This window comes from Cryptomeria japonica, chromosome 4 (genome assembly GCF_030272615.1).
Source record: "Cryptomeria japonica chromosome 4, Sugi_1.0, whole genome shotgun sequence".
Lineage (NCBI taxonomy): Eukaryota > Viridiplantae > Streptophyta > Pinopsida > Cupressales > Cupressaceae > Cryptomeria > Cryptomeria japonica.
In genome coordinates, this window is record NC_081408.1 from 711,232,771 (window position 1) to 711,259,615 (window position 26,845).

At 39.0% G+C, this 26,845-nt stretch overlaps 1 protein-coding gene across 3 annotated transcripts in view; it reads right to left on the minus strand.

Annotated features, from left to right (window-relative positions):
• Nucleotides 1-542: 542 nt before the first annotated feature.
• The window catches only part of LOC131036174 (CBL-interacting protein kinase 23), a 103,466-nt gene continuing 77,163 nt past the window's right edge, over nt 543-26,845 (minus strand). For 2 of the 3 annotated variants that reach the window (XM_057967996.2, XM_057967995.2), the window contains 9 exons: nt 4,514-4,567; nt 4,243-4,368; nt 4,036-4,125; nt 3,769-3,891; nt 3,533-3,643; nt 1,715-1,831; nt 1,338-1,394; nt 1,094-1,168; nt 543-949 (listed from right to left, as the gene is read on the minus strand). In XM_057967996.2, the coding sequence (XP_057823979.1) occupies nt 875-949; nt 1,094-1,168; nt 1,338-1,394; nt 1,715-1,831; nt 3,533-3,643; nt 3,769-3,891; nt 4,036-4,125; nt 4,243-4,368; nt 4,514-4,567 (828 nt within the window). In that variant the 3' untranslated portion in view covers nt 543-874. The remainder of the gene's footprint in view (nt 950-1,093; nt 1,169-1,337; nt 1,395-1,714; nt 1,832-3,532; nt 3,644-3,768; nt 3,892-4,035; nt 4,126-4,242; nt 4,369-4,513; nt 4,568-26,845) is intronic. The other variant, XM_057967997.2, reaches the window with a different exon arrangement.

Genomic DNA, 26,845 nt, shown 5'->3' on the forward strand with positions numbered 1-26,845 from the left:
GTAATAAAATTTAGGTTTTTGGTACACACAATTGAGGATTTGATACATTATGATTTAGGCATAGGTATAACAACATTTAGACTTTACAAAAAGTTTTGTGAGCACTTATTTTATATCTAAGTTGTTTCCAAGATAAGAATATGATGTTTACTTAGAATAAATGGTATATTTTTGTTCAACTACTGGGCGTTTCATTGCACAAGTTTTGCACAGACCTTTAAAAGTTCCTTTCCTTAACACCTCTTACTAAACTCACTGATATGGCAAGTTGTATCATGAGTCATATCTCCAAACCCTAGTCATAGGTAAATTAGACTCCAATCGTATCTTATGAAAAATTGGCATAACACAAGATTACATGTAAGTGCAACATGGTCACCAAACTAGCCCACCCAACTAGTGGCCCCTTTGCCCTAAATGACCTTTGAATTCAGTTGCCATGAATTTTTTGCATAATTGATCTAATGAAATATACCATCGCATGCAATGACATGACAATCTTACAAAATATATTTCGGCTGAAAAGAAAAGGGGATTTAAACTAAATAAAATAGATGTAAACTTTATATATCAAAAGGGAAAGCCCCAAAGACAAATAATAATACATTGTTTTTTCTTTTCACAATTTCATTCATCTTTCAACTGTGTGGTTCACAGAGAATCAGGTCTATCTATCTTAATCTTAAACTATCTACTCAAGAATCATATCTAATGAGAATGTTGTATAGAATCTATAATAATAATTATGTCTAATGGGAATTCAGGATGCAGCATTGAACAAAACTAATCAATAAGTTTCTTTTAAGGCAGTTTAGCAGCAGAGAGAACATATTTCGTAAGCTTCTCTGACTGTTTCATATAACTGACTGTTAGTCTATGTAATCTCCCTCTTGTTTACCTTAGGCTTCCAAACAATGTCCTTTAATGCAGATGAAAGTTTATTGTAAAACTGCACAGAAAAAATGAAGTCATTGCATAGCTTGTGACAAGCAGGTAAAACCATAGAACTGGATCAACATAACTGCTAGAAAATTACTAGAATGCATCCTTAAACAGAACATTTGGAAGACGTATTTCATAAGTATGTCTCAACCTCAGAGAATTCCAGGGTATCACCTCCAGCCTTCTGAACCTCAACCATGCAAAGTGATGGAGCAACTTCAAATAACTAAAACACAACAAGAAAATATTGTAGCACAAGGATACAAATAATGCTTCACTATGCAAATAATAGCACAGTTAATGACAATTAAAGAGGGTTCTAATAGATTACAATGACCATTAGTTTTATGCTTGCAAAGAACATTCAAGATCATAAAGATGAGTTGTATTAGTACCTGTATCGCTACAGACAAACTACCCTTTCTTCCAATGTTGGCACCTTGCAGCTTCACCTGAAAGCAAGTTACACGTCATCTAGAAAGTAAGAGAAATTCATGCTAATGTGAGATGGATGTTTGTGAATCATTACTCATGAAATATGGATTAATACAGATTGACTCAAAGCTACATATTTGAATCCCAAAACAATAGTACATAATGATGCCCTAAAGAAATGCCAATTGCATAAAAAAGAACAGACCTACAAAAAATTTAAAATAAGATGGCACACCAGATACTTGTGTAGGTAATCACCCAAAGGCAATTTCAAAAGAACACATACCAATATAATTTATTAAGCCATAGAGTAATATAATCAAGTGATACTCGATACCTTATAATTCTTTTTTTTTACATTGAATCCAAGAGATCCAGCAGCTTCCTCAATTTTTGATATTATCTCTTCGGCAGGGTGTTTGGATGTGAATTTTGTTTGTCGCTTAACCAAACCCTAATACAAGCATATAGAATTAAACCACATCTGTAAAGTCCTGAGTAGTAATAAAAGGGAAATTAGCTATAACTACTTAAAGGCATGCGCAACCTGGAAACCGTAGAACTATGTCAATGAGATATCTGTCTTGACCAGAAAAACATCTTTGTTATACAATATTTACAGCTTAGTATTGACTAAAATAGCAGTTTTGCCCATGTTGGCATAGATCCTATTACTTGCTGAACATACTATCTTTAATTCAAAGTGAACCTATACCCTGTATTTGATGCAGATATACTAATTAATGTCAGCTATTCCACTAACCATTGTAAAATTCTGAAAAGTAACAGCAATATTTATAAATGATAAAGAAATCATAATGTATACTGTGGTTGAATGCTGAAGAATATCAAGTAATTCAAAAGCACTTCAAAAATGCCTATTCATAAGTCCTATTCAAATTTTAGAGATACAAACATGAAGGAAGACCTTTGACACAGACTAAAAACAAAACATACAAGTTTTCCTTGGATTCAGTTAAGATTATTTGGATGTTTACTCATCTCCATACCGTACCAATTTTTAGTTTTAACTTTTTTTTATTAACCAGTTATTTTCAGAAAATTTACATGTTTAGCCAGGTTGATGAGTTCTTAAAAAAAGCACAGAGCACAATAATATGAGGAGGCTGACTTGAAAATGAATGGCACATTCTTCTGTCACCAAGATAACATTGCATACACATTCATATGAGGTTGGTTTCCTTTAAAATGGAATGCCTACAATTGCCAAGATGATATACTTGGTTAATCTTTGACCACTTTCAACCAGAAAGATCAATCACAGTTGCTCTACTGGGCTTCATTTCAAGGGTAAGCACTCGTTAGGAGTCTCTCTTCAATCTACTGATAGGATTGAGTTTCTATTCCAAGTCAAGATTTAGATACATTAGAAACATAGATCTAATTCATCAAAAAACAAAAAAATAGAAATGTGAACTGAACAAGGGGCAACAGTAACATATATATTGCATTAGATCTACCATACCATGCACATTCAATCTACCGTATGATTAAAGAAGCATTCATTTGAGACAAGGAAACGTGAAGAATTAGCATAGAAGAATCATAATGACAGTGACCAAGAGGGCTTACTATACCCCCACACTAGCAATAGCACCAGTGGGATCCATGGCCAGGCAATAGGCTGTATTTAAAGGACCTATGAGTACGAGTACAACCCATGATTGACGTGTCTTTTGTGTAGCTGGTCATGCCAATATGTCCTTTAAATACAGCCTATTGGCTGACATGGCACTGAAAGGTTCTGACACTAGTCATAGCAGTTTGTCACTTCTGCAGAGATTTTAAGATTTGAGAAATTGAACCGTAAGACCTAGAAATCTGGATTTCTTGTTTAGCATGTTCCAAATTTTCAACAAATGGTCCTCTGTGCCATTGAATTCAAAGACATTTTTAAAAAATATCAATGATCTCCAAGTCAGCCTTATACATTAGTTTTATAAAAGGAAATATAAAAATTCACACATACTACTTATGAAACAAAGTATTCCTTCTCCGGAGATTTATTCAAAGAAAAGTTTCTTAGGAGATAAAATAGAGAATAAGAATCTTTTGCTGATTCTGCTACAAAAGATGCTTTCTGAAAAAGGTGTTTTATAGCAAATAGCAATAAACAAGTTTTCCTGACACTTACCATGTGCTGTTCAAACATATTACCAAGATTTAGAACCTCTGATACAGAAATAAGTTCAAATGCATTCATAAACACAGGCCGTGTCTCTTTTATCTCCGTGACAAGATGCTCCTGGATATAACCAATATAAAATAATAAATTATTAAACATTACACAAAAGGATGTTTCTTAAATTTTAATTTTTTTTAAAAGAAAAAAGAGAAAAATCACCCAGGACATAACTAGCAACATCTTACCTCTGAATCACTAAAAACAACATCTATTTCATTCAAGCCTACATTCTCATCTTCTTGGAACTTGGGTGGCATGTAATCTTTCTGGAACCATTCATTCTTTATGATCTCTGGTACTGTAATGCGCTGCCAGTGGAAAGAACAAATATGCGAATCAGTAAATTCATATCAGATTTCAACCTTCTGGGAAGACCAAGCACAATGAGTAAAGATACTAAAAGCTGAATATATGTATGGTATATAATAAATATAAACTGTTTTTCATTTTACCGTCTTAGGATTTGGATCAAAAATTCTTGAAATTAATTTCTTTGCGCTTGAGGAAAACCATAGAGGATGTTTAAAATCTGCTTTACAAATCTAAAATTTATTTGCATCATGTGTCAGTTGAGCCATATTTGTACAGGGTAAGTAATATAAAAAAAAAGATAAAATAACTGAAAAATAAAGTATCTCAAGTTGGTATGGAGTTCTAACCTTTTTATATAGTATCATAATATTTTGTTCATCAAAAGGAAGGTAACCTGCCATCAAGACAAAAAGTATAACACCACATGACCACAAGTCTGCAGTTGCACCATCATAACCTTTATCATTGATGACCTGCATAAAGCAAAATAAAATGCAGACAAAGATGTAAATTTTTTATTTTTCCAATTTGGTGTTATAATAAATACCATACTGGAAAACATACATAAATTTGTAGGACTAATTTAATATTAGACATACTGCGAAAATATGGTGATACCTCAGGTGCAACATAATTTGGTGTTCCACATGCAGTGTGAAGCAGTCCATCCTCCTGCATTCAAACACTTAGAAGGGATCAATATATAATAAATGGATGTTGAAAGATGTTACACAGTAACTAGTTCCATAAGAACAGTAGGTGGACAATTTGCTGGCTCCATATTACCAAGTTGAAGGAATCTATCTTAAGTTGTACAAGCTTTGACCTAAATCAATCCAGGTATTTATTTTTTATTAAAAGAGCACTTATATTAAAGGAAAAGAGACAGTTTTGCACTCTTAAGCTTTGTATATAGAATGAGTGCTCCTAGAATTAGAGAATTGATAATGTAGAATACTCCTACCTATTTATTATTGATTCAGTGATTAAGTTTTTTAATTTTTATTTTACTGAATCTCTTTTTTTTTTCTTTCTTAGGTAGCACAGTGTTCTTGAAGTCAATTGATGCTTCAGGGAATGTAAAAAATGCTAAGTATCTCTGTGGAGTGTTAAAGGACGTGGGTGAGGAGAATGTGGTGCAAATAGTAACAGATAACGCAGCAAATTATGTTGCTGCAGGTAAACTTCTTATGGAGAGGCACCCCACCTTGTTTTGGACCCCTTGTGTTGCTCATTGCATTGACCTCATATTGAAGGATCATGGTAAATTTCCATGGATTAAAACATGTGTAGAGACTAGAAGGAATATTTGTAAATACATATATAATCATGCCTGGGTCCTCAACCTTATGAGAAAATTAACAAATAAGAAAGAGTTGTCTCCTCCAGGACTTACCCGATTTGCAACAAATTTTATCACGTTGCAATTCTTACTTCAGTCCAAGGCTAGATTGAAACGCACGTTTGTAAGTGAGGAGTGGACCGCATCATCATATGCAAAGACTACTATAGGGATTGAGGCGGCTGATCGGGTTTTTGATGAGCATAGCATTTGGCAACCGGCTAAGGAGATTGTGCGGGTAATTATCTATTATATTTTTCATTTTTGTTCTCATTTCCATTTCATTTCCTTAATTTTATTCACACTTGTTTATGTAAAACTTACAACTTAAAGCTTAATGTTGCAACTTTCAACTTGTGATCACAATTCATAGAGCCTCCTATTGTTCTCCTACAAGTTGCTAATGGAGAGAAGCCCGCAATGGGCTACATTTATGAGGGCATGGACAAGGTGAAGGAGGCCATTAGAGCCATTTATTCAGGGAATTAGGTTAAGTATAGTCCCATATGGGAGGTCATTGATCGACGATGACACAATCTGCTTCACAGGCCTATAGATGCAATTGCCTACTACCTTAATCCGACGTTCCAATTTCACCCAGATTTGAAGGCCGATAATGAGGTGTAGAGTGGGCTCTATGAAGTTGTAGAGCAAATGTCACTTGATTCATCAATTGGAGCACACATAGTCCATGAGATAGAGATATTTAGGAATGCACAAGGAGACTTTTTCTCATGAAACATATGCAAGCAAAACTGGACACAAATGATGCTAAGTAAAAATCTAATCAAGGCATAGTTTAAAATTTAAATCTTAAACTTTTCTATCTATGATTCTATTACCATTATCATAAGCTCAAAGTTATAGAATAAAAATAATTTTTATTATTTTTTGTTTCAAATGCATGGTGGGAGATGTTTGGTAATAAGGTGCCAAAATCTACAAAAAATTGTAGTTCGTATCTTGAGCCAGCCATGTAGTGCTTCAGGATGTGAGTGCAATTGGAGCATGTTCGAGCATATTCACTCCAAAAATCGCAATAGGTTGGTGGTGCAAAGATTGAATGATTGTGTGTTTGTTCATTACAACTTTCGCCTTCTTCACAGACAGATCTTGGGCACTGACACATCTCTTATCACTTTAGAGGAGGTTGATCCACAAGCAGAGTGGAACACTGAGGTTGATGATATTGTCTTCAGTGATGAAGACTTAGAATGGGTTGATCAAGTGGATCGAGAGGCAAAGGCAGTAGTGATGGCAGAGGAGGCTAGAGCACGAGGAGACCCATTGGAAGACCTCGAGACCGAGGATGATGTGGATGTCACTGAGGCTGATCCTGAGCCTGAGACACAGGCAGAGATCATGGCTACAAAACATTCCAGGACCCATCTTAGGCGCACACGTAGGACAGTTGCGAGGTCGAGTGATCACTGATATTGGCTCCTCTAAGCCTTAGACTTCTAGGCTCTAGCTTTTACGTTGAACTTGATATATGTTTTGAACTTTTGATGACATGGATTTCATATTCCATGACTTTTGTAGACATTTGGCACTATCTATATTTCTAATGCATTATTTAGTTTAGCTTACTTCCTTCAGCTCAAACCTAAAATTTGCATTTATACTTAGGTGATCAATGTAAACTTGTGTATGTGTTTCTATTTGATGAGGTTATTATGTCTTTAATGTTTATTTATTAAAGAATGTATGAAACAGGTTTTAAATCCTCAAAAAAAATTGAATCTCTTGGGTTTTTCAGTTTGCCGAGTCTGGGCACCTAGTCTGAGTCAGAGTCCAAGTCAAAAATCAGCTTGCCATGTTCGAGTCTTGTAACTCTAAATCTAATTATTTATTAATTAGGTCCTTTAATTACTTTTTCACTTAAGCTAAACTTAGGTGCTTTTTGTTATTTAGAGTTTGTCTTTCTAGCTTTAGTTCTAGATGTGATTGAGTCTAATTTAGCTCCTACTTTGCATTTCTTTAGTTCTCCTAACTTTAAGATTAGGGAATCTCTTGCTTTCTATAAAAGCAAGTCATTCATTCATTGTAATTGTGAATCTACAATATTGTTTGTGCAATAATACGAAATTCCCCGATTGTTATAGATCATATTATCTTTGTTTGATCTCTTTTGTGTGATAGGTGTTTTGCTTGCAAATGAATCTTGGCTCTTGTGGTTGATCATCAACTTCTACATGGTATCAGAGCATCAGATTTGTAAAGTTCTTGTCCACATCCTTGAGGGATCCAACCTTGGGCATTTTCTCTGTGCACATTGGGCTCAAATAATGGTTGCCATTGTGTTTACAGCATGTCAAAACCCTAAGATTGACTGTCGTTTCATCAAAATCCAAGCAAGGCAAAATTTGGGGGTAGCTGAAAAAAATGGGCACTTTGGAGCAAAATAGAGATCACCATCATGCTCAGAAGGGCTCAAAAACCCCTATAATGCCAATCAAATCACTGAAATCCGAGCTAGTGTGCAAATCGAGGTATTTTTTCTCAGGGCATCTTCGATCAGATGGTTAATTGAACAATGGAGATGCAAAGCTCCATTTAAAGCAATTTCAAAGACGAGGTTTCTAAATGAAACAATCGTAAATTGAAACTGAAAATAGAAACTAGCAAATACAAGTAAACTAAACTAAAAACAACTAAATGATCTTTAAATAATAATTAAATAGTCTAATACCCCCCCTTAATGGTCATCCCATAGATAGAATACTTGTAGAGTACTCGATGATTTTTGAAAAACTCAATGAGTTTTTTTGGTCGGCAAGTATTTACACCATTAACTCGCACAAAAAACTTGCAGAGTTTTTGGGAAAAACTTTTAGGCAAGTCTCGGTGAGTTTTTCCCAAAAACTCAGCGAGTGTCTAGCAAAAAATCAGGTGCATAAAAAAAAGATGCTCAAACACATCAAAAAATTATCTTTTTTTTTTTTCAAGTCAGTCTCATTCTCTTCATTAGAATATATACATTTAAGTATTAAGTTATATTTTATGTATATATTGGTAGGATGTTTGAGAGTGGTTTTAGATCTCTAGGAGCAATAATGCCAATTCTAGGTTTTAGATCTTTACAATTTTCAAACATAGTCAAATTTCAGTAATCAGTAGGCCCTGTTGTGATCATTTCACACATCGCCCCATCAAAATGGGGACCCCTTTTTTTTTGCTCAAGTCCTAGTCTCTTAGTCTAATATCTCCCTCTCGCAGGTGAAATGAGTGAGTTTGTAGCCCTAGATATCATGAGAAGTCAATTCCATCATGAGTTCAACCGAAGACTGTGAGAGACTGCTAGATAGGGAAACTCCAAGTGCCCCTCTCCTAGAGCGAATTTCACTCTTATTGCCTCAAGTCGAAGGAGAAATCATATCGATGAGGTGATTTTTGAGGTCTTATAGTTTATAGAGGCATAAACTAAGGCATGAAGTAGTGATATGCAACTTAAGAGTACATTTTCAAGTTACTTCAAGTGCTCAAGGTTGAGGGCGAAAAACTTCAAGTGCTCCTCTTGAGGAGTGAAATTCATTTCAAATGCCCTTAGTCGAGAGCGAAATTGTTTCTAGAGTACCTCGGAGCCTAGTTTCATCATAATTGAATGAATGGAATGGAGGAGGGTGAGTGAGCAAACACTTAAGTGCCAAGTTTCAATCCACTTCATATGCATCCAAGTTCATGTGCATGTGATTTGGAGTGAACTTCATGTGCCTCTCTCTCAAAACGAAATTCATCCTAAGACTTCATGTTGAGCATGGTATGACGCATTAGAGTTAAGTGAGTGAGTGAAAGTGAGCGAAGGAGAGTTATAGTTTTGATTTGAAATTCACTTCAGGTGCATGACCTCAGGGGCGAACTTCATGCACATCACTTTTGGAGCGAATTTATCTTAGAAGCCTTGTTTGAGTGCGACTTAGAGCATTTGAGTTATCATAAGTGAAAATGGTGAACATGATTTTGATTTGAAGATCACTTCAAGTGCTCCTTCTTTGGAGCGACTTTCACTTCATGTGCTCTTTGATAGGAGCAAATTTTCCTTTTAGGCCTTCTATGAGGTAAGTTTGACATGTTTTCATGAATGAATGAATAAAAAACCTAAGATTTGAGTCAATCAAGCAATAAAAATGATTGAGAACAAGTTCAATTTTGACTTGAAATTCACTTCAAGTGCATGCAAGTTGGAGCGAACTTCAAGTGCGTGTGTTTGCGAGAGAATTTGCCTTATTAGCTCAAGAGAAGATGTGAGATTGTTTGCCTTGAACCGATTTGATGCTTAGAAAAGAGTGATTTCAAGTTAAAATGATGATGAAAGGCGAGATTTAAGAGGAACTTCATGTGCACCCAAATTGGGGCGAACTTCATGTGCACCCAAATTGAAGCGAAGTTCATGTGCACCCAAAGTGGAGCGAACTTCATGTGCATGGCCTTTAGAGCGAACTTCATGTGTATTGGTTTAGGAGTGAACTTCATGTGATCCGTGTTGAGAGCGAAATCCCTTATGTTTGAATGCACTTTCATGTCTATCTAATTTGGCGCCAAAATACAAAAATCGATTTTGAATGAAAAATGTTTAAATGAGTGGTAAGTCGGCCACCTTGAAGAGGCATTGAAAAGATAATTTGTGATTTTATTTATACCAAATCAGGTCGGCCTTCATAGGAAAAGACAAAACCTTTCCTTTGAGCGCCTATATAAGATCATTTCAAGGATCATTTCCAGCATCAAATCAAAACGATTCCTCCTATAATTAGTGAACTTCATCAGCAAGCAGGAATTTCATTAAGATCAGCGAATTTCATCATCAGCAAGAGCGAATTTTAGCATTGAGATTGCAGATTCAAGGGCGAACTTCATCATTGAACAACAGATTTCATCAACAAGAAGCGAATTTCATCTGCAAAAAGGAATATCACCAACGGATTTGTCCTAAGGAACAATGAATTCATCTGGTCGAGTTTCAGAATGCTGATGGTGATCATGTTCGAGACTTGGCGGATGGAGATCATTGTTGTGGCGTGTGGACCTATACTTGGTCTCAGTTGATCTAGGTTATGGACCGGCTTTAATGTAACATGTGGATAGGATCTATTGATGTATTTCCGGGATGTCTTATGTGTTGATATTATTTGTTTGGTCTAAGGCCGACATGGTTTGTAATTATGTAATCGGTTTATTGTCTGGTGGCTGACCTGATTGTTTATGGTCGAAAGTTTGTATATATAGATGTAAGATCTCATTGTAGATCATCATGGTTATTATTAGAGGCCATGGTCAAGGAATGTAATGTGCGAATAATGTAATATCATTCAAGCAGAGGAGTTGGTCGATCATTGGAGATCGAATTGGGTTTATATAAGAGGATTTAGTCCTCCGGTATTGAGCTTAACCGGAACTGTACTAAGGCATTTAAGATGTTATCTTTTGCAGTTCAACACTTCTCCGGATTGTAGTCTGGATTATATTTAGTCAGTGAGGCTCCTTTTGTGATGAGCAGTGCGCTCTAGGCTGTTGGCCTTCCTGCAACTGCAGGCCCCTCAATTGTAATTCACATACTTACTGCAGAAGTATTATCTAACTATGGGTAGGCTTCCCACCGTGGTTTTCCCCTTTACCGGGTTTTCCACGTACAAATCTTGGTGTTATGTGGATGGTATTTATTTTGTGATTATTGTTTATGCTTAATTGGTTTATCTGCTATTCCGGTATTAATGTTTTGGGTTCCGGTATTAAAGTTTAAATTGCTAATGGTTCTAGTAATCTGTGACAACTGATTCACCCCCCGCCCCTCTCAGTTGTCTTCCAATTATTTTTACTGTCTAACACTGTCAACATATCAGTTCGAGAACTTCATTCCCACGATTTTGTTCATACCTCCATCAATGTGCATCGATTTTCACATTTGATGATTCCAAAATTAATAGGAGAAGAAGGCGATATCATTTTGATAATTTGCAAGGCAATTTGGTGACAGTTTGGATAGTATGGTGAATCTGATCAGTAACAATTTCGTGGGCTCTAGACCCTCGATTTGAGTCAATAGTGCATGTGTTGGCTTGGCGGCTCCTTGTTGAGTAAGGCGCTTTCATTTGGAGGAGGGTTCGATCAGCTGGGAGTAGCATTGAGACACTAGTTTGTAGATTTCACTTGGTTCTCAGACCCCCATTGGCAGCAGCATGGACGGAACATGATTGGGTTCGATCTTGCACATTAGAGCCATCATGTTCGTGGATATTGCTTGCGTCTTCATCACTACATTTGGGCGAGATTATATCAAGTTCTTAGCATCTCATTTCATTGTTTTCAGTTGTATATGTGTGAGTCTATAACAGTGTAATGTCCCCTTCTCGATGATGTACTCGCAGTGGTCCATTGGCCTATTCCTGAGACCCGTAGGCTATGTGGAATGAAGAATTAGGGTTTCAAACATTGATGAGGCAAGAACTTAATATTTTTAGTAAGTCAGGGGTTGGTTGTTTTGATGATACTCTTCTACTAAGATTTCCATGCTTTGTCACTGAGTGCGAAGATCATGCTTTTCGGAGCAGTAGTTCATGACTTACTATTTTTAGTAAGTGGCAGTATGGAGTATTTCTATTTTTGGCAGTGGATAGGGTCCTGGCCTTGCAGTAGTTCTTTGGTCTTCTTCACTCTGCTTCATCCTAGTTTCTGTTAATGATCGGTATGGGAGGCATAAGTAATTTAATTAAATATTATTTCCTTGTCAAAGGTTTAATATTTAAATATTTGCAATTACTGATTAATTGTTGAGGATCACTGAGGGAAAAAATAATTAATCAATATTCATGATTATTTCCTAAGTCAAAAGGGCAAATTTGTTGGTGGCCATTTAGGTGGATTAAACATCTTTGGTTTAATGTTTAATATTGCAAAGAAAGCGCCACCATAGGGAAAGTTTGAACTTGCCTAGGGAAGGTAAGTGGGCACCATGTTGATGGGGAGACATAAGGCGAAATGCAAGTGAATTTGAATGGAGTTTGGCGCCATTTGCATTTGCATTTGGGAAGGCATGGAATTATGAATATGAGCCTTGGGCTCTCATTTTGGGCATCTTGAAAATTTGCATTGTTATACTGCCGGATTGGCATCAGAATTTTGAGGCTTTGGAGTGCGGCTCCCTAGTGCTTTCCAGTTTCGTACTTGAAATATAGTACCTAACTGTGTGTTGTAATCTACCATACCTTCAGTGCGTATCTTAGTCTTTTTGGTGTTTGGAGCGATTTTTGGTGTTGCTGGTTTACCTATGGCTGAAGCACATTTTCGATCACACCTCTCTGCCTGAGTGTCTAGTCATTTTGGGTACTGGGTCATTCATCCTTCCTTCTACTGGCGATTCATCTTGTAATTTTTTAGCACCTTGCATTGAGTATGGAATTTTATATTGCAAATCGAAATTATCTGGTTAGGCGTGGGTTTTAGATGGTGTCTTGGGATGCGTTCCAAATAAATGAGGGTGTTTTGATAGCTTACCTTTGGTTTGTCTTCATCATTGTTGGTCTAGTGTTGGTTTAGGACTGATTTTGGGTGAATTGGGTGAGTGTTGAGAGAGATATGAGTGATTTAGTGGGTTCATAGGCTGCTGGTTATGCATTTCCAGCCTGCAATTTCGATGTTAGTAGAGTTTCATGTTTATTATCTTTGATGTTCAGTATTACTCTTCTACTCTCACTCTCTCTGTTATTGTAAGGTTAATTAGTAGTACTACTAACCCATTATGGCTTGTAAACTCTCATCCCGCTGAAAAGTGGAAGAGGCTGGCTTGCCGCCTATATCAGTTAAATTGTAATTTAGTCCTCCCGCTGCATAAGCGGTCAAGTGATGATTGGTTGTAATGGTCCTCCCGCTGCATAAACAGTCGAATTGAGGTTTTTTTAATTCAGTCCTCCCGCTGAAATATTGCGTTTGAGTGATTTGTGTCTGTTGTATGTTGCTCTTGGCTGGTTCACCGCCAAGATTCTTGCTTTCCCGCTGGATAAGCGGAAGGGACTAGCTTGCCGCCCAGTATTGTATTCACTTTATCATTTCAATAGATTTGTGATCTAACAATCCCCTGTTCCCGTATGCTCTCACCTTCCCAGTTCACCGTATGCTCTCACCTTCTCACATTAGGCACTTGGTGATCAGAAAGTGGAAGGGTTGCATTTTTCAGCAAGCTTTGAGTTTATGTTTTCTAACCTTAATGGGTTACATGTTGGTTGATGATTCTTATTGGTCTTAAAAAACAAAAAAAAATATCCGAGATACTACAAACAGTCCTTCATCCTCAAAAAAATCTGAGACTTAGTCCTTGTAAATCAGTCCATGCATTGATCTTTGTCAGCATATTGTAATGGCTCATAATAAGGATTGAATTAGTTTTTGGACTGCATCTTGTTTTGGACAGTATTCTGAGGTTGTATGCCAATCATTTGACAAAATGACCGCAAGTGGTTATGTTTGGTTATAAGTCCTATTTGCCTTAATACATTGTGGCTGTTATTCCAAATCATTTCTATGTTATTCTATTTCTATTGTGACCCATCTTACATGAAGAATTTGCCTTAGAATGTCCTTGAAGTCAAACTGAAACTAAGATCAGCAGATTAAACAAAGACAGCCAAGTGTTTGATGAAATGTCTAAGTGAAAAGTATTAGGATTTTATGTCATAATTTAGCAAGGACATTACATGTTGGTGTACGTTTTATCATATACCAAACACTTGGAATAAAATACCACAAGTATACTCTATCCTCTCCTAAACAAAATCACTACTTGTGCCAAGATTGCAAGAAAGACCACAAGGCGACTCCAAGGTCTATATGTGCGAACGAGCGACTTTAGTGAAAGAGCTTCTTGGTTAGTGTGTGCTGAAATCTCAAGGGGGACTTACATGTGAACTCAAATCATTCACAAGTTGTGCCTAGGCAAATTTAACAATCTATGCTCAATATTTTTGGATTTTCTGGTTTAGGACTAAGAAAAGATTAAAAAGGATGAAGGTTTAGGGATCCTATGTGTTAGCCGCATTATTGTATACGGGAATACGAATAGTTAATTAAGTCGTAATTGAGTTTGTTGTTAGTTGGCACCCGAGGGGTGGCAGTTGTGATGCGGCGGTTGGCGCTCGCACCTCCTCGGTATCTTTATATACTCCTCATTATAACTTGTAAAGGACACACACGAATTATGAATAGAATAGCATATCTGATACTTGTCTGATATCTATGGCATTAATCTGCATTACGTACTTCCTGCTTTAAGTATTCACCCGAGAGGGCAAACATTTAGGCAAACACTATGCTACTTCTAAGCTATTCCTATGAACTCAAGAGACAGTAATGACTGGAAGAAACTAGAAACGATGCCCTGTTTCGCCACACTCGAACAACTACGCAAAGCGGGTGCAATCTTCTAAAGTTGTGTTTAAGGTTTTCACACTTAGGAAGGATACCAATGATTGAACAATATCATTCCAAGTAGAAGTTAACACCCATATTAAAAATAGCTCAGACTAACTTTGCACATTGAAAGGAAATCATCCATCCAACAAAAGTATGAGCAAGATTTCACCAATCAATACTATCACATCTATCATTCATCTAACAACTTGAAAACAAATTACTTAAACAAATCTAATCTAATTGTTGAAGGGAGCATGTAACCATGCAACCATTTAGCAATAAAAAGATTTCAAAACAATACTGATAATGAATATTTTATTACTCAAATAGCTTTGTGCAACAATTTCATAAATCTCTCCACAACACTGAAATGAGAGAATGAGAGGGGTTTATATAGAGTTTTGAAAGAAAAATAAATGGCCGAGACCGATTTAAGATCAATGGTCAAGATCTAAACAACACAACCCTAATTAGGGTTTCCCAAAATAAAATCTATGATTAACTGCACATAAGACAAGTGGCACGAGATGCTATCTTTTAGGATTGCACTCCCTTCTTCTGATATTCGATGAACCTGGACACAATTTGGTCAACCTCATCCATGGAGACATGTGTCAATAAGTTGACCTTGAATTCTGATCCTTTCAAGTCATCGAAGCACAAAGCAAAGGTGATTTCCCAATCCAATTCATGTTTGTGGAAGGAATCTTTGATGGACATGAGGCTTGACGCCTTAGCCAAACTATCCTTCAACAGTAGTCCTATGGTAGTAAAGAAGATGTTCTGAAGTCTAATCTCCAAATTCCCCAATTGCATATCATTCTCTCGAAGGGTATCCTTCCCAACCATTTCTATCACTACAAGGAAGATCTTGTCTTGAATTGCCTTTATCTGTTCTTCTATTCTATCAGCAACATCTTTCACCTTTTCCAAGACCTCATTTTATGCAACCAGTGTCTAGTGCCAATTGCTGAAATCATAAGCAGTCCCTTCTTCAATTATCTTCTGATTAACCAACTCTTGAGATAAGATTCCTTTCAGCTCTCTAAGGGATGGAATGATTCTATCTTGGACATCCTGGAGATCAACCCATATTTGTGCCATATTCTCTATCCTGGAAAGCAAAGAAGAAGTTTGATCATATGCTGATGTGATCCCTTCTATGAGCTTGGCTGCTTCTTTTATACTTTCTATCCAATCTCTAGTTTCTCTGGTTGTTACTATATCTTCCTCAAAACCTTTGATCACCTGTTGTGAGTCCAAAAGTAAGAGAGCTGCTGGGTTGGCTTGATCAAGTGGCTTAGTAGTTAACTGTCAAATGTATTCTTTCAGGTGCTCTACTTCTCTCTTATGCTCATTCTTCTTTCTGTCTCCTCATCCAGATTTGCCTTTATGGAAGCAACTGAATTATCTAAGTCATCTTTTGCTTGGGTTTTTGTGATTGGGCCTAAGTCAAAAGTGGTGATCTCAAACTCATGAGGGGCAATGTCTCCCTTTGCTTTGTTCACCTTAGGCATAGCTATTTGCACTATGCGGTTGCTTGTCTTATCTCTCTGGATAGTACAATATCTCTTGGTTGGCTTCTTCACAATAGTTTGTTCTAACCTAGCCAAGAAGTCTATCATGTCATCCTCTTCTTGTTCTTCTACTACTAGCATGTTCATCTTCAATCTTTCTTTCAACCATTCTTACTTGGTCTGGCATTTTGTGTTGCTTCTGCATTTGAAGAATATCCTTCTGCTACTCTCATCAGATTATATGTCAACGTTATATTCTTCTGCTTCACCTATGACACTGCTAATTAACCCACCACCTGGTATATTTTATGACTGGCTGCATTAGGGTGGCTAAGTTTGCATTATCCGGCTCTGACCACCTAATAGGAGGAAGGGGTGCATGCTCATCAAAACCAGGTTGAGTATGCTCTCCATTATCTTCTAACTGATTTGCTACAAGAAAAGGTTGAGTTTCTCTGATGAAGTTTACAGATAGCCTGGAATGTAACCTTTTTCTGATTTCGTACTTGTTGACATGTTTTTTATGACCGCGTCTAACACAGAATAAAGTCACCAACGGTCACCTTATCCTCTCTTGATCAAGATTAGTCTGTATGCTAGAATTACTTAAAGTTCAAACGGCTAATTCCCAAGGTTCCTTGAGTGCGTGGATGTGACTCAGTTGTTTGATGGGTTTGCTGATAACCCAAGGGGCCTTACGTATGTTGAAGAAACTTATGCAAGCTCAAGGATTTTTGTATGGATGATTTGCAATAAAAAGCTCTAGTTTTGGATCTTTGGGATTTTGCATTATGCGGAAAGTAAATAGGAATAGGGTAGAGGAAAACTAGACTAAAAGTAATCTAATCCTATGAACAAGGAGACGGGATATCTTGCGCAAAATCCAACCACGCTTCGCTTTGCCAGCAACGCACAACTACACGAAGGCAGTGCAATCTTCAGAGGGTGTGTTAAAGATTTTCAAATCATCAAGAGAAACCATCAAGTCGAACAATCGCTCCTGATAATCGAAGTTAAACATACACATATAACGGAGGCTCAGGCTAACTTTGCACGGTACGCAACAATCAGTTGCACACCAAAAGTATGAGCACAAATTTTGCAACAAGCGATCCTATCAGATCTAGTTCATCTAACAGCATGAAAGCAAATCTAATCTATGAAGAGAATGAGACCATGCGAGCTCCAAAACAACACAAGAACACACCAACAATTGAACAATGTATTAAGTGTTTGCTTCAAAAACTCTTAGCAACAATCTCTGACGATAGTCTCTCTTCCTTACAAATGAGGGGGTCACCCCCTTATATAGGCCTCAAGCTATGATTACATGCAAAAACCCTAATTAGGGTTTGCCCTAAAGATTCCCCACTCAAGGTGCAACAAGGTGGGAATTTGCAATTAATAACCCATTATGCCCGTGCACAATTAATTAAAAGAGCCTAAAATAGCGCCCACTCAGCACATTAAATGCCTCATGATGTTGACCATGCCCACAATATAACCGACACCATCATAAATGCCCATCATTCTCCAAGTGACGGCGGCATGCACGAAGAATCTGTCATAAAACCATAATGAGAAGGCAACATGCAAGAAGATTTGTAATGTCCCCTTCTCACTGATGACCTTCCAGTGGCCCATTAGCCTATTCTTGAGACCCGTAGGCTAGGTGGAATGAAGAATGAGGGTCCAACATTGATGAAACGAGGACTTACTATTTTTAGTAAGTCAGGGAATGGCCATTCTGGTGTTACTGTCCTACTGAGCTCTCCATGCTTTGCCTCTGGAAGCGAAGATCATGCTTTTCTGAGCATTAGTTCTCGACTTATTATTTTTAGTAAGTGGCATTGTGGCACAATTCTATTTTTGGCAGTAGACAGGGTTCTAATTTTGCAGCTGTTCTGTGGTCGTCCGGGCTCAGTTTCGTCCTAGTTGAGATAATAATCAGTACGGGAGTCATTTGCGACATAATTAAATATTATTTCCTTATCCTAAGGTTAATATTTAATTAATCTGATTATTGGCTACTGGTTTATTAAATTTGGGATTAATGCCTATTTTATCCTAAGTTTTTGGCGAAATTCATGTGTACTATGGGATGTCGAAATATTTTAGAGGAATATTATTTCACATTGCATCTCCATTATTTGCCAAGTGATTAACGTGGGTCCTCTCCCTTTTGGCGTGAGTTTTGACTTATGAAAAAGTGGCGCTACACTTGGATCCACATGTAGTGGAATGAAATGCAAATGCAAGGCGTTGAATTTGGGGGAATTGCATTTGGGTTTGAGGAGTGAAGTTATAAATATGAGACTTGGGCTCCCATTTGCACTACCTATGAAAATTGCATCGTTATGCTACCGGTTTGGCAACTGAAAATCTGATCTTCGAAGTATGGCTTCCTAGCTAAGTCTCAGTTTCGTACTTGCAAGATAGTACCTAGCTATGTCCTTGTATTCCCAGTGTTGTTGGTGAATGAGTTGCAGATTGTGGAGTGTTTTATGTGGGATTTGAGAGTTTTCTGGTTGCTGGTCGCAAGACTGCTGAAAGTATATTTTGCTCACACCTCTTAACCAGGCGACTCCATCATTCTGGGTACCGGCTCATCCTTCCTTCCTAGCCATGGCGATACATTGTGTAAGTTTTTAGCAAGTTTAATTGAGCAATGATTTTTCTAGACAAAATCGAACTTCCTAGGTCTAGCGTTGGGTTTTGTGCTTGCATTGGGATGCGTGCCAAATAGTTGTTGGGTTGTTGGGGTTGTAGCTTTGATTGGTTGCTGTTGTGAGTGAATTATGGTGGGATTGGGACTGGTTTGAGTCTAATTGGATGAAAAATGAGGGAGTTATGAGCATTTCGGTGTTTCCATGGGCTGATGTTTTGTATTTTCAGCTTGCAGATTGATTGTAACAGAAAATTATATTCTTGCTGTAGAAATCTGCATTACTCTCCTCCTTTCATCTCTAATCTTGTAAGGTTGTTTCAGTAGTACTGATCAATCATTCTTGCTGTCCTTATTTTGTAATTCCCACTGCATAAGTGGAAGAGGCTGGCTTAGCCGCATTCTTACTTTGAAATTCAGTTTATGTGCTCAGTCCTCCCACTGAATAAGTGGTCGAGTGATAAGTTTAATGCAATTGTCCTCCCGCTGAAATATGCGGTAGAGTGATAGTTTAATGTAATGTCCTCCCGCTGAAATATGCGGTAGACTGATTGAATTTCAGTTTCTTGTCATTTTCCCTTGGCCGGTTTACCGCCAAGAGTTTGGTTTCTATCCTGCTGGATAAGCAGAAGGGGTTGGCTTGCCGCCCAGGCATTGTAATTTCAGTTTGATTATTGTTGCTAACAATCCCCGGAACACTGTATGCTCTCATCCTCCCAGACTGGGCTCTCGGTGAACAAAAGGTGGAAGGGTTCCCTTTCAGCAGTTTGGTTTATTTCTCTAACCTTAACGGGTTGTGGTGATTGCTTGTATCTCTTATTGTTAAAAAATAAAAATAAAATTTACTGGGATATTACACGATTCCCTATCCGGTGGTGACATGCATTGACTGGTCCCATGCCTAGTCAATATTCCTTCAGCAATAAGTATGCCATCACTATTCAGTCAAAAAACTTTCGTCCAAAAATGGATGACCATTATCTCGTTCATTAATGGCGTATGCAATGAATCTACCGATGACGGCTTCTAGTTCTCCGATGGAGACACTTGGCACATTCTCAATGTTGAATTCCATCAAGGCAATTTCCTCTTCGCTTCTGGAAAAGAAATTTTCCCACTCTGCCATGACTTCCTGCGTTTTCTTCATCATACCGGAGAATGAAGAAACATTTGCAAAATGTTCCTTAGGGAACGAGCCGACGAAGAAGAAATCGTGCAACTGGGTTTTCAGGGAGTTCACCATTATTCCTCCGTCACTGAGTTTCCTTGAAAATAAAGCTTCCATGGCACTAAGGATTTCTTCCTATATCCCTCTGATAGACTCCTTCAAGGTGACAGAGTCAATGCTGAATTTGTCAAGGGTGTTCTTTCCTGAACAAATGGCGTAGAACCATCAGGGAAAGTCGTAGGCTTCACTCTCTTGGATCACTTTCCCGTCCACCAGAGTTTGCCTTGGAGTCTTCGTCAGGGCCCTGAGCCAGGAAATAGTTAAGTCTTGGTAAACATCTACATCCTCCCATAGTCCTTCTGTTGTCTCTAATCTCCTTAGGAGGGCCACGAACTTCGAATGAAGCTAAGCTAGATCCTCAATGAATTTTCCTGCCTCAGCGTAGACATCCTCTACCCATTCCCGAGAATTTTGTGCCATTGCTCTAGCAAGTTCTGCATCATCAACTACTTCCTTGGGAAGGAAGGGAGGAGGAGTGGATGAAGGACCTGTTTCCCTAAGGGGTCTTTTGAAACTCCTGACGTATTCGCATAGAAATCTATTTTCCTCCCTCAGCCGCTTACATTTTGCCTTTGATTTCAGCAACTTCTCCTTCATGGCTAAGGAGGAATCTTCAAAATCCCCCACAACTTGACCGGTGGAAGCATGGCCAAGATCAACCTATCTGATGACGTAATCCTCCTGCCTAATCTCACTCCTATCTTTATCCACTGCAGGTTCAGCGATGTGCAAAGTCTGGGATCCGGATTCTTCCCTGACTACCTTGGAAAACTTTCGGGGAGCCTTCCTTTCCGGTGGTTGATCCATCCTCTTCAATAATTCTTCTAACTCTTGAGCAGGATTGGTTCCTCCTTCTGCTTCATTCCCCAATCTGCCTATCAACCAATCAGGCGCGGGGATGGAATGGCTATGATCGTCTGCATGTACCTGTTCCTGAGATTCCTCTTCCATTTCACCAAGGATAGTCTCCACGAAGCTATCCTGGTGAACTTCTTCCTGGTGCGGGGGACTTTCTTGCCTCTGATTTCTTGGTTGATGATGGCCTTGTGAAGCATTGATGCTGAGTATATCCGGTGCTGGAACGTTCCCTGGAAGTGGGCCTGTGGGATGTGGAAACATCTCCACTTCCCGTACGCTCGAGGAGCTAACTGGTGAATGCTCCCTTCCTGTCCTTGCTCTCTTTTGTGGAGGTTCTTTTTGTTGGGCTTCTTGTTAAACTTCGTGTGGGATTTCCTGTTGGATATCCTTCATCTTTGTTGCCCTTGGCCTCTTTGGGGCATTTTTTCCTTTGTCCATCCGGGCTTCTCTTCCTGCCTGAACCTGTGAAGAGCTTTCAGTTGCCTCGCTATGGGAGTCCAGATTTCCCATAAGCTAGTATGTCAGATGGACATTGTCTTCTACCAGCTTTCTTATCTGCATGTCAATCCAATGCTTGGTGAATTTTAGCACTAGTCTAGCTAAGATGTTCAAATCATCTACCTCAGGCTCTGACCAATCTGGCAACTGGATAGGTTGATCCTTCACTTTCTCGAATTCGGATTGCGTCAAATCTGAATCTTCCTTCACCTGATCCGGTACCTGATGAATTTCACTTATTCTGATGGTGTCGAGGGGGAGTCTGGAATGCATTCTTCTCCTGACCTCAAGGTCATCCTCGGCACTTGCCCAGTAATCCTCTAAGTGAAATCTGTGTATGAATTTGACACCGGCAACCTTCCTAATTTGGCTGTAAGGATCATATTGGGCCCTGGATGTGTAAAATGGTAGGCGATAGAATGCCAATTCCCCTGCTGCACATTCAGCGGCCTCCAAACCTGGGCATATCTCCATGAAATCCCCCAAGACAATTGGAAATTCAATAGATTGCTTCTTCTTCTTCTTCTGCAGCTGATCATAGGCAGTTAACTGCCTCATGAGCTCGAGCAATATAAGCTTGTCTGACGGATATCTGGGCAATTTGTAAGACTGGAAGGAGAACCCTTGCGTCCTGATGTAGGTGAATTTGGGGAATTGCAGGAACGCAGCGCCATACCTCTGGACCAAGGCACTTGCTTGTGGAGACAACCTCATGTGTAACTTATTTTGCATAAGTTGTGTCAGGTACATGGTGAAGGTGTCATTCGCCAACCTGTAAGAGCTAACATTGGAGAGATGTAGCTGAGGATAACAGTCATGCACTTTTAACTGAGCTGGTCCGCAGCCCATGATTCCTCTTGCTGGCAGCCCATCGAATCCTCCTCTTCGTGCAAGCATATAGAACAGGTAGGAGCTCATGAAAAAGGACTGAGACCTTTTCTCTTTCAGTTTCTTCAATTGTTCCTGCAAGTAGTGACTGACCAATCTAGCCCAGTCGATCACTGTATTTGAATTCATGATCTCGCCTATGTAGAAGAACATCCAGGGCTCGAAGTTCACCGAATGTGAGCATCTCATTACTCTGCTCAGCATCTTTATCAGGTCCACATACTCCTGCTTGAACTTGAAGATTGTGAGAGTTTTGGGCATCTTGGAAGCATGCACTCTAGGCTTCAACAACTACTGCTTGTTGATCAAATCAGCACACCTAGCGGGGCCTGCTTCATATATTGCCTGAGCTCCGCTACTGGTCCTTTACGCCATGGAATAATGTGAAGGGATTCTGAAAGCTTCACCAATTGACTCAGGAGTCAATGTTGCCAGTAACTTGCCATCTGGCGTTGAGATTGTTTTCCGCTCCAGATTGTAATGTGCTGCACATTCCAAGACCAGACCTGGGCATTGAATAGCGGGAGGAAAGCCAGCTACTGCAACTATTCCACTTCTCACAATTCTGACAGCTGTCGAGGATGGATTATGCCCTGCTGTTCCGAACATTCGGATCTTGAATGCAGCAAAGTTGAACGTGCCAAGGTTAGTATCGCTGATTTCTTCCCATCTTGAATTCAACCGGGAATGAGGAAAAAAACCCTTCATCTCCGCTTTGATCAATGTCTTCTTGGAGATAGTAGCTGCCTTGCTGGGTTCCGCCATCTTGGAAGCACTACGAAATGATGGAAATAGAGACTAAGTATGAATATTCTTCACTTCTCCACTTCTTCTTTCCTGAATCTTGCACATGAGAAATGAAATGCCTTTCCCAACTTATATAGAATTCTCAAGAGGCATCTAATTAGTAATTGCATTTATGGCACGTCATACTTTCTCCAATCACTATGCCATGCAAAGGCAACTGCCCATGCGAACGAGTTCAAATTTAGAACTTTCCTTAAATGCTCCAAGTCATGCGTCATACTTGGAAGATTCCTCCTGCCAACTCGTTGATTTCATTCTTTCCAATTTTCAAGGATTTTGCTTAGGATTTGCTCAATTCTACTCCAACTTGTCATCTCCTGCTTTCGAAGGAATTTTCATGGCTCTTCTCCACATCCCTATTTTTTAGGGATCTTCCTAAAATTTAGGAGTCAGCTTCATTGGATGGGGAATTTCATCCCGAATCCGAATCTATAAAATTTTCCACTTTTGGTCGGGATTTGGTGTCTAAAAATAGCAAATTTGGAAATTCGCCCGAGGGGAATTTTGCTTTTTATTCCCCCTTGACTCCTTGGATTCCATGCCTTAGGCAAAATTCCAACTTTTTAGCTTAGGTGAAATTTTCACCATGCCAAGGATACATGGATTCTTCCACTTGTGAATGCCTTCTTCAATTCAATGCCCCAGTCCAGCCTTGGGCGCATTTTCACTTTGTCCATGGATACATGGTTTTTCCACCTGTGAATGGCTTCCTCATTTTGGCGCCCCAGTCCAGCCTTGGGCGCATTTTGGCCCTGTCCATGGACTAATGGATTTTTCCACCTGTGAATGGCTTCCTCATTTTGGCGCCCCAGTCCAGCCTTGGGCGCATTTTGGCCCTGTCCATGGACTGATGGATTTTTCCACCTGTGAATGGCTTCCTCATTTTGGCGCCCCAATCCAGCCTTGGGCGCATTTTGGCCCTGTCCATGGACACGTGGATTTTTCCACCTGTGAATGGCTTCCTCATTTTGGCACCCCAGTCCAGCCTTGGGCGCATTTTCGCCCTGTCCATGGACTGATGGATTTTTCCACCTGTGAATGGCCTCCAAACTTAGAATATTTTGACCTCCTGTGCTTTTGAAGTGTTTTCCTAAGCTTTCCATTTTAGGCATGGATTTCCAGCACTTGACCTATTTCAGGCTATCTTTGTCTGCTGTCTGACTTTCCGGAATTACAAATGTCTGCGAACGCCTGATCCTTGTCGCCCTGTCTGACTGACCCTGCCAATACTGACTTTCCAAAAATAGAATCTTTCTAGGTGTCAGCATTCGATCCCCAAACAGGGTGCAATAATGACTTACTATAAATAGAAACTTACTAAAAATAGAAATTACTAAAAATAGTAAGTTTGATTTTTGGCAGAATGGCGACATTCCAAGACTCGAAAAAATCCCTAAAAAGTAGGGACTTTCTAAAAATAGAAAGTTGCTCCGTTTGGGATCAAATTTTACTGGGAGGTCCCTTGAAGGGTCCTGATTCCAGTCGTATGCTCAGTTTTCCCGAAACCCTAACAGGAACCCCTAAAATTTAAGACAAAAGGCAAAACACTAAAAAAAGGACAGAACAGGCCCTAGACTTCGTAGAATTTGCTTGACAGAGAAGCAGATTAACCCTAACTGACCCCCGAACATCCGCAACGCGGAGAGATTTGAAGAGATTGCTACCAACACACACAAAAACCAAGGCCAAACGACCAAAAGGGCCTAAAAGCTAGGGGGGGTCCCTATCTGGGATGGGGTGATGTGTGATTAGGTCACAACCGTACTCATCAGCAGCATTTGCCCAAAAATCTTATATATCTATTTTATGTCTGAATCTTTCTTTCTTTACTAATCTAATGTTATTGTGAGGATCATAATTGGTTCTGGATTGGTAGAAAGTGAAAGTGTACAACTACATTTCAAGCCTGGCACCTTCAACTGTTTGTGCAGTTGAACAAGATTCTTCCATGTTTCCAATGAAGAATGGAAAAGATACGGCTGCCTTCTGTCTTATTCTTTTGAAACTCTGATAGGTCTCCAATTGTCTAAGAACTTCCAACAAGACCATCCCATTGATTGGGTAGATTGGCAATCGGTAAGGACGGCTAGCGAAACCTTGGATTCTAATATAGGTGAAATGCGGAAACTAGATAAATCAGGATCCATATCGGCTGATCAAACTTTTAGATTCATGAGAAAGTCGGTTATGAGTGCCTCCTTGCAATGTTCTTGTTATGTACATCAAGAATGCATCATAGGCTCGGAAAAATTTCTCCTTTAGTTGCATCTGAGGATAACAATCATATGACCGGAATTCATTCTCACCACTTCCCACTATGACTTTGCAAATCAGTCCTGAATATCTGTAAGTTGCGGCCAGCAAATAAATTATGTAAGAACTCATGTGGAATCTATTTGTCTTTTCCAAGTTCATCAATTGTTCATGAAGGTTATCACTGATTATGCGGGACTAGTTGAACAACTCGGTTCCTCAAGTGACTTCATCCATGAAATAATAAATCCATGTTTCGAATACCTGACCCTTAGATTGCCCATTATTCTATTCAACAATAGGATGATGTCACAATACTCTTCCTTGAAGAATGGACACAACAAATATTTCAGCACTTTTCCTTGAGGTCTTTTCTTCTCAAGCCAAGACTTGTTTACATTCGCGGTACAAAGTTTAGACTGACTATCATAGACTCTCCGGGCCTACTCCTTAATCTTATAGGTGGTTTTACTGTGCTTTTAGAATATCCCTTACATTTTTTTCAATTTGTCCCCAGTTAAAATCACAACAAGAACCCGTTAAGGTTAGGAAATCAAGATACAATAATGCTGAAATTGTAACCCTTCCACTTTCTGATCACCAAGTGCACAATATGGGAAGGTGAGAGCATACAGTGTGTTGTGACGTTTTCACACATCGCCCCATTGCAAATGGGGACCCATGTTTTTTTTGCTTTTTAGGGTTTGTTCTTTAGGTTTTTTAGGGTTTTGTTAGCTAGCCTTTGCATTTTGAACGTCGCCCAGGGGATCACATGGATAGCAAGTCCGGCTTGAGTGAGGTCCTGATCCTGAAATTTGGCTAAGTCTGGAATGTCCTGATCCTGAAATTTGACTAAGTCTGGAAACTGAAAAACCTCCAAAAACTAGATTTTGCAATATAACTCCTGGAGGTCTGAAACCACTCTCAAACATCCTGAAAGTATATATGGAATATAACTTAAAGTATAAGGTTTCTTCTTTCTTATACTTAAATGTTATATTCCATAAAAATTATCCTCATAGAGAGTGCGAAAAGTCAAATTTCGCTCGTGTCCTTCTCCAAGGGTCCAGAGCGAAAAGCGCTCCTGTCCCTCTCCAAGGGACCAAGGCGAATCGCTCGTGTCCCTCACCAAGGGACCAGAGCGAAAATGCTTAGTTGACCCATTCCTGACCTTGTTTGGACGAATCGAGACATCAAAGGCATGGTGAAGGACGAAATGAGCATGATAGAGCATCCAGACTTGATCAAAAACAACGAAATGATGAAGTTTTTGCCTACAGGGTCAAATTCGCTCCTGTCCCTCACTGAAGGACCAGAGCGAAATTCTTCATAAGGTACGATCTGGGCAAAGATCAAGTCAACTTTATGTTCGAAGGCAAGGAAGGAGGTGAAATGAACTCATTGAAGATAAATTGAAGATTACCAAATGCCATCAAAGGACCAAAATGCTTAAGTTCGCTCCTGTCCCTCAGGAAGGGACCAGAGCGATTTT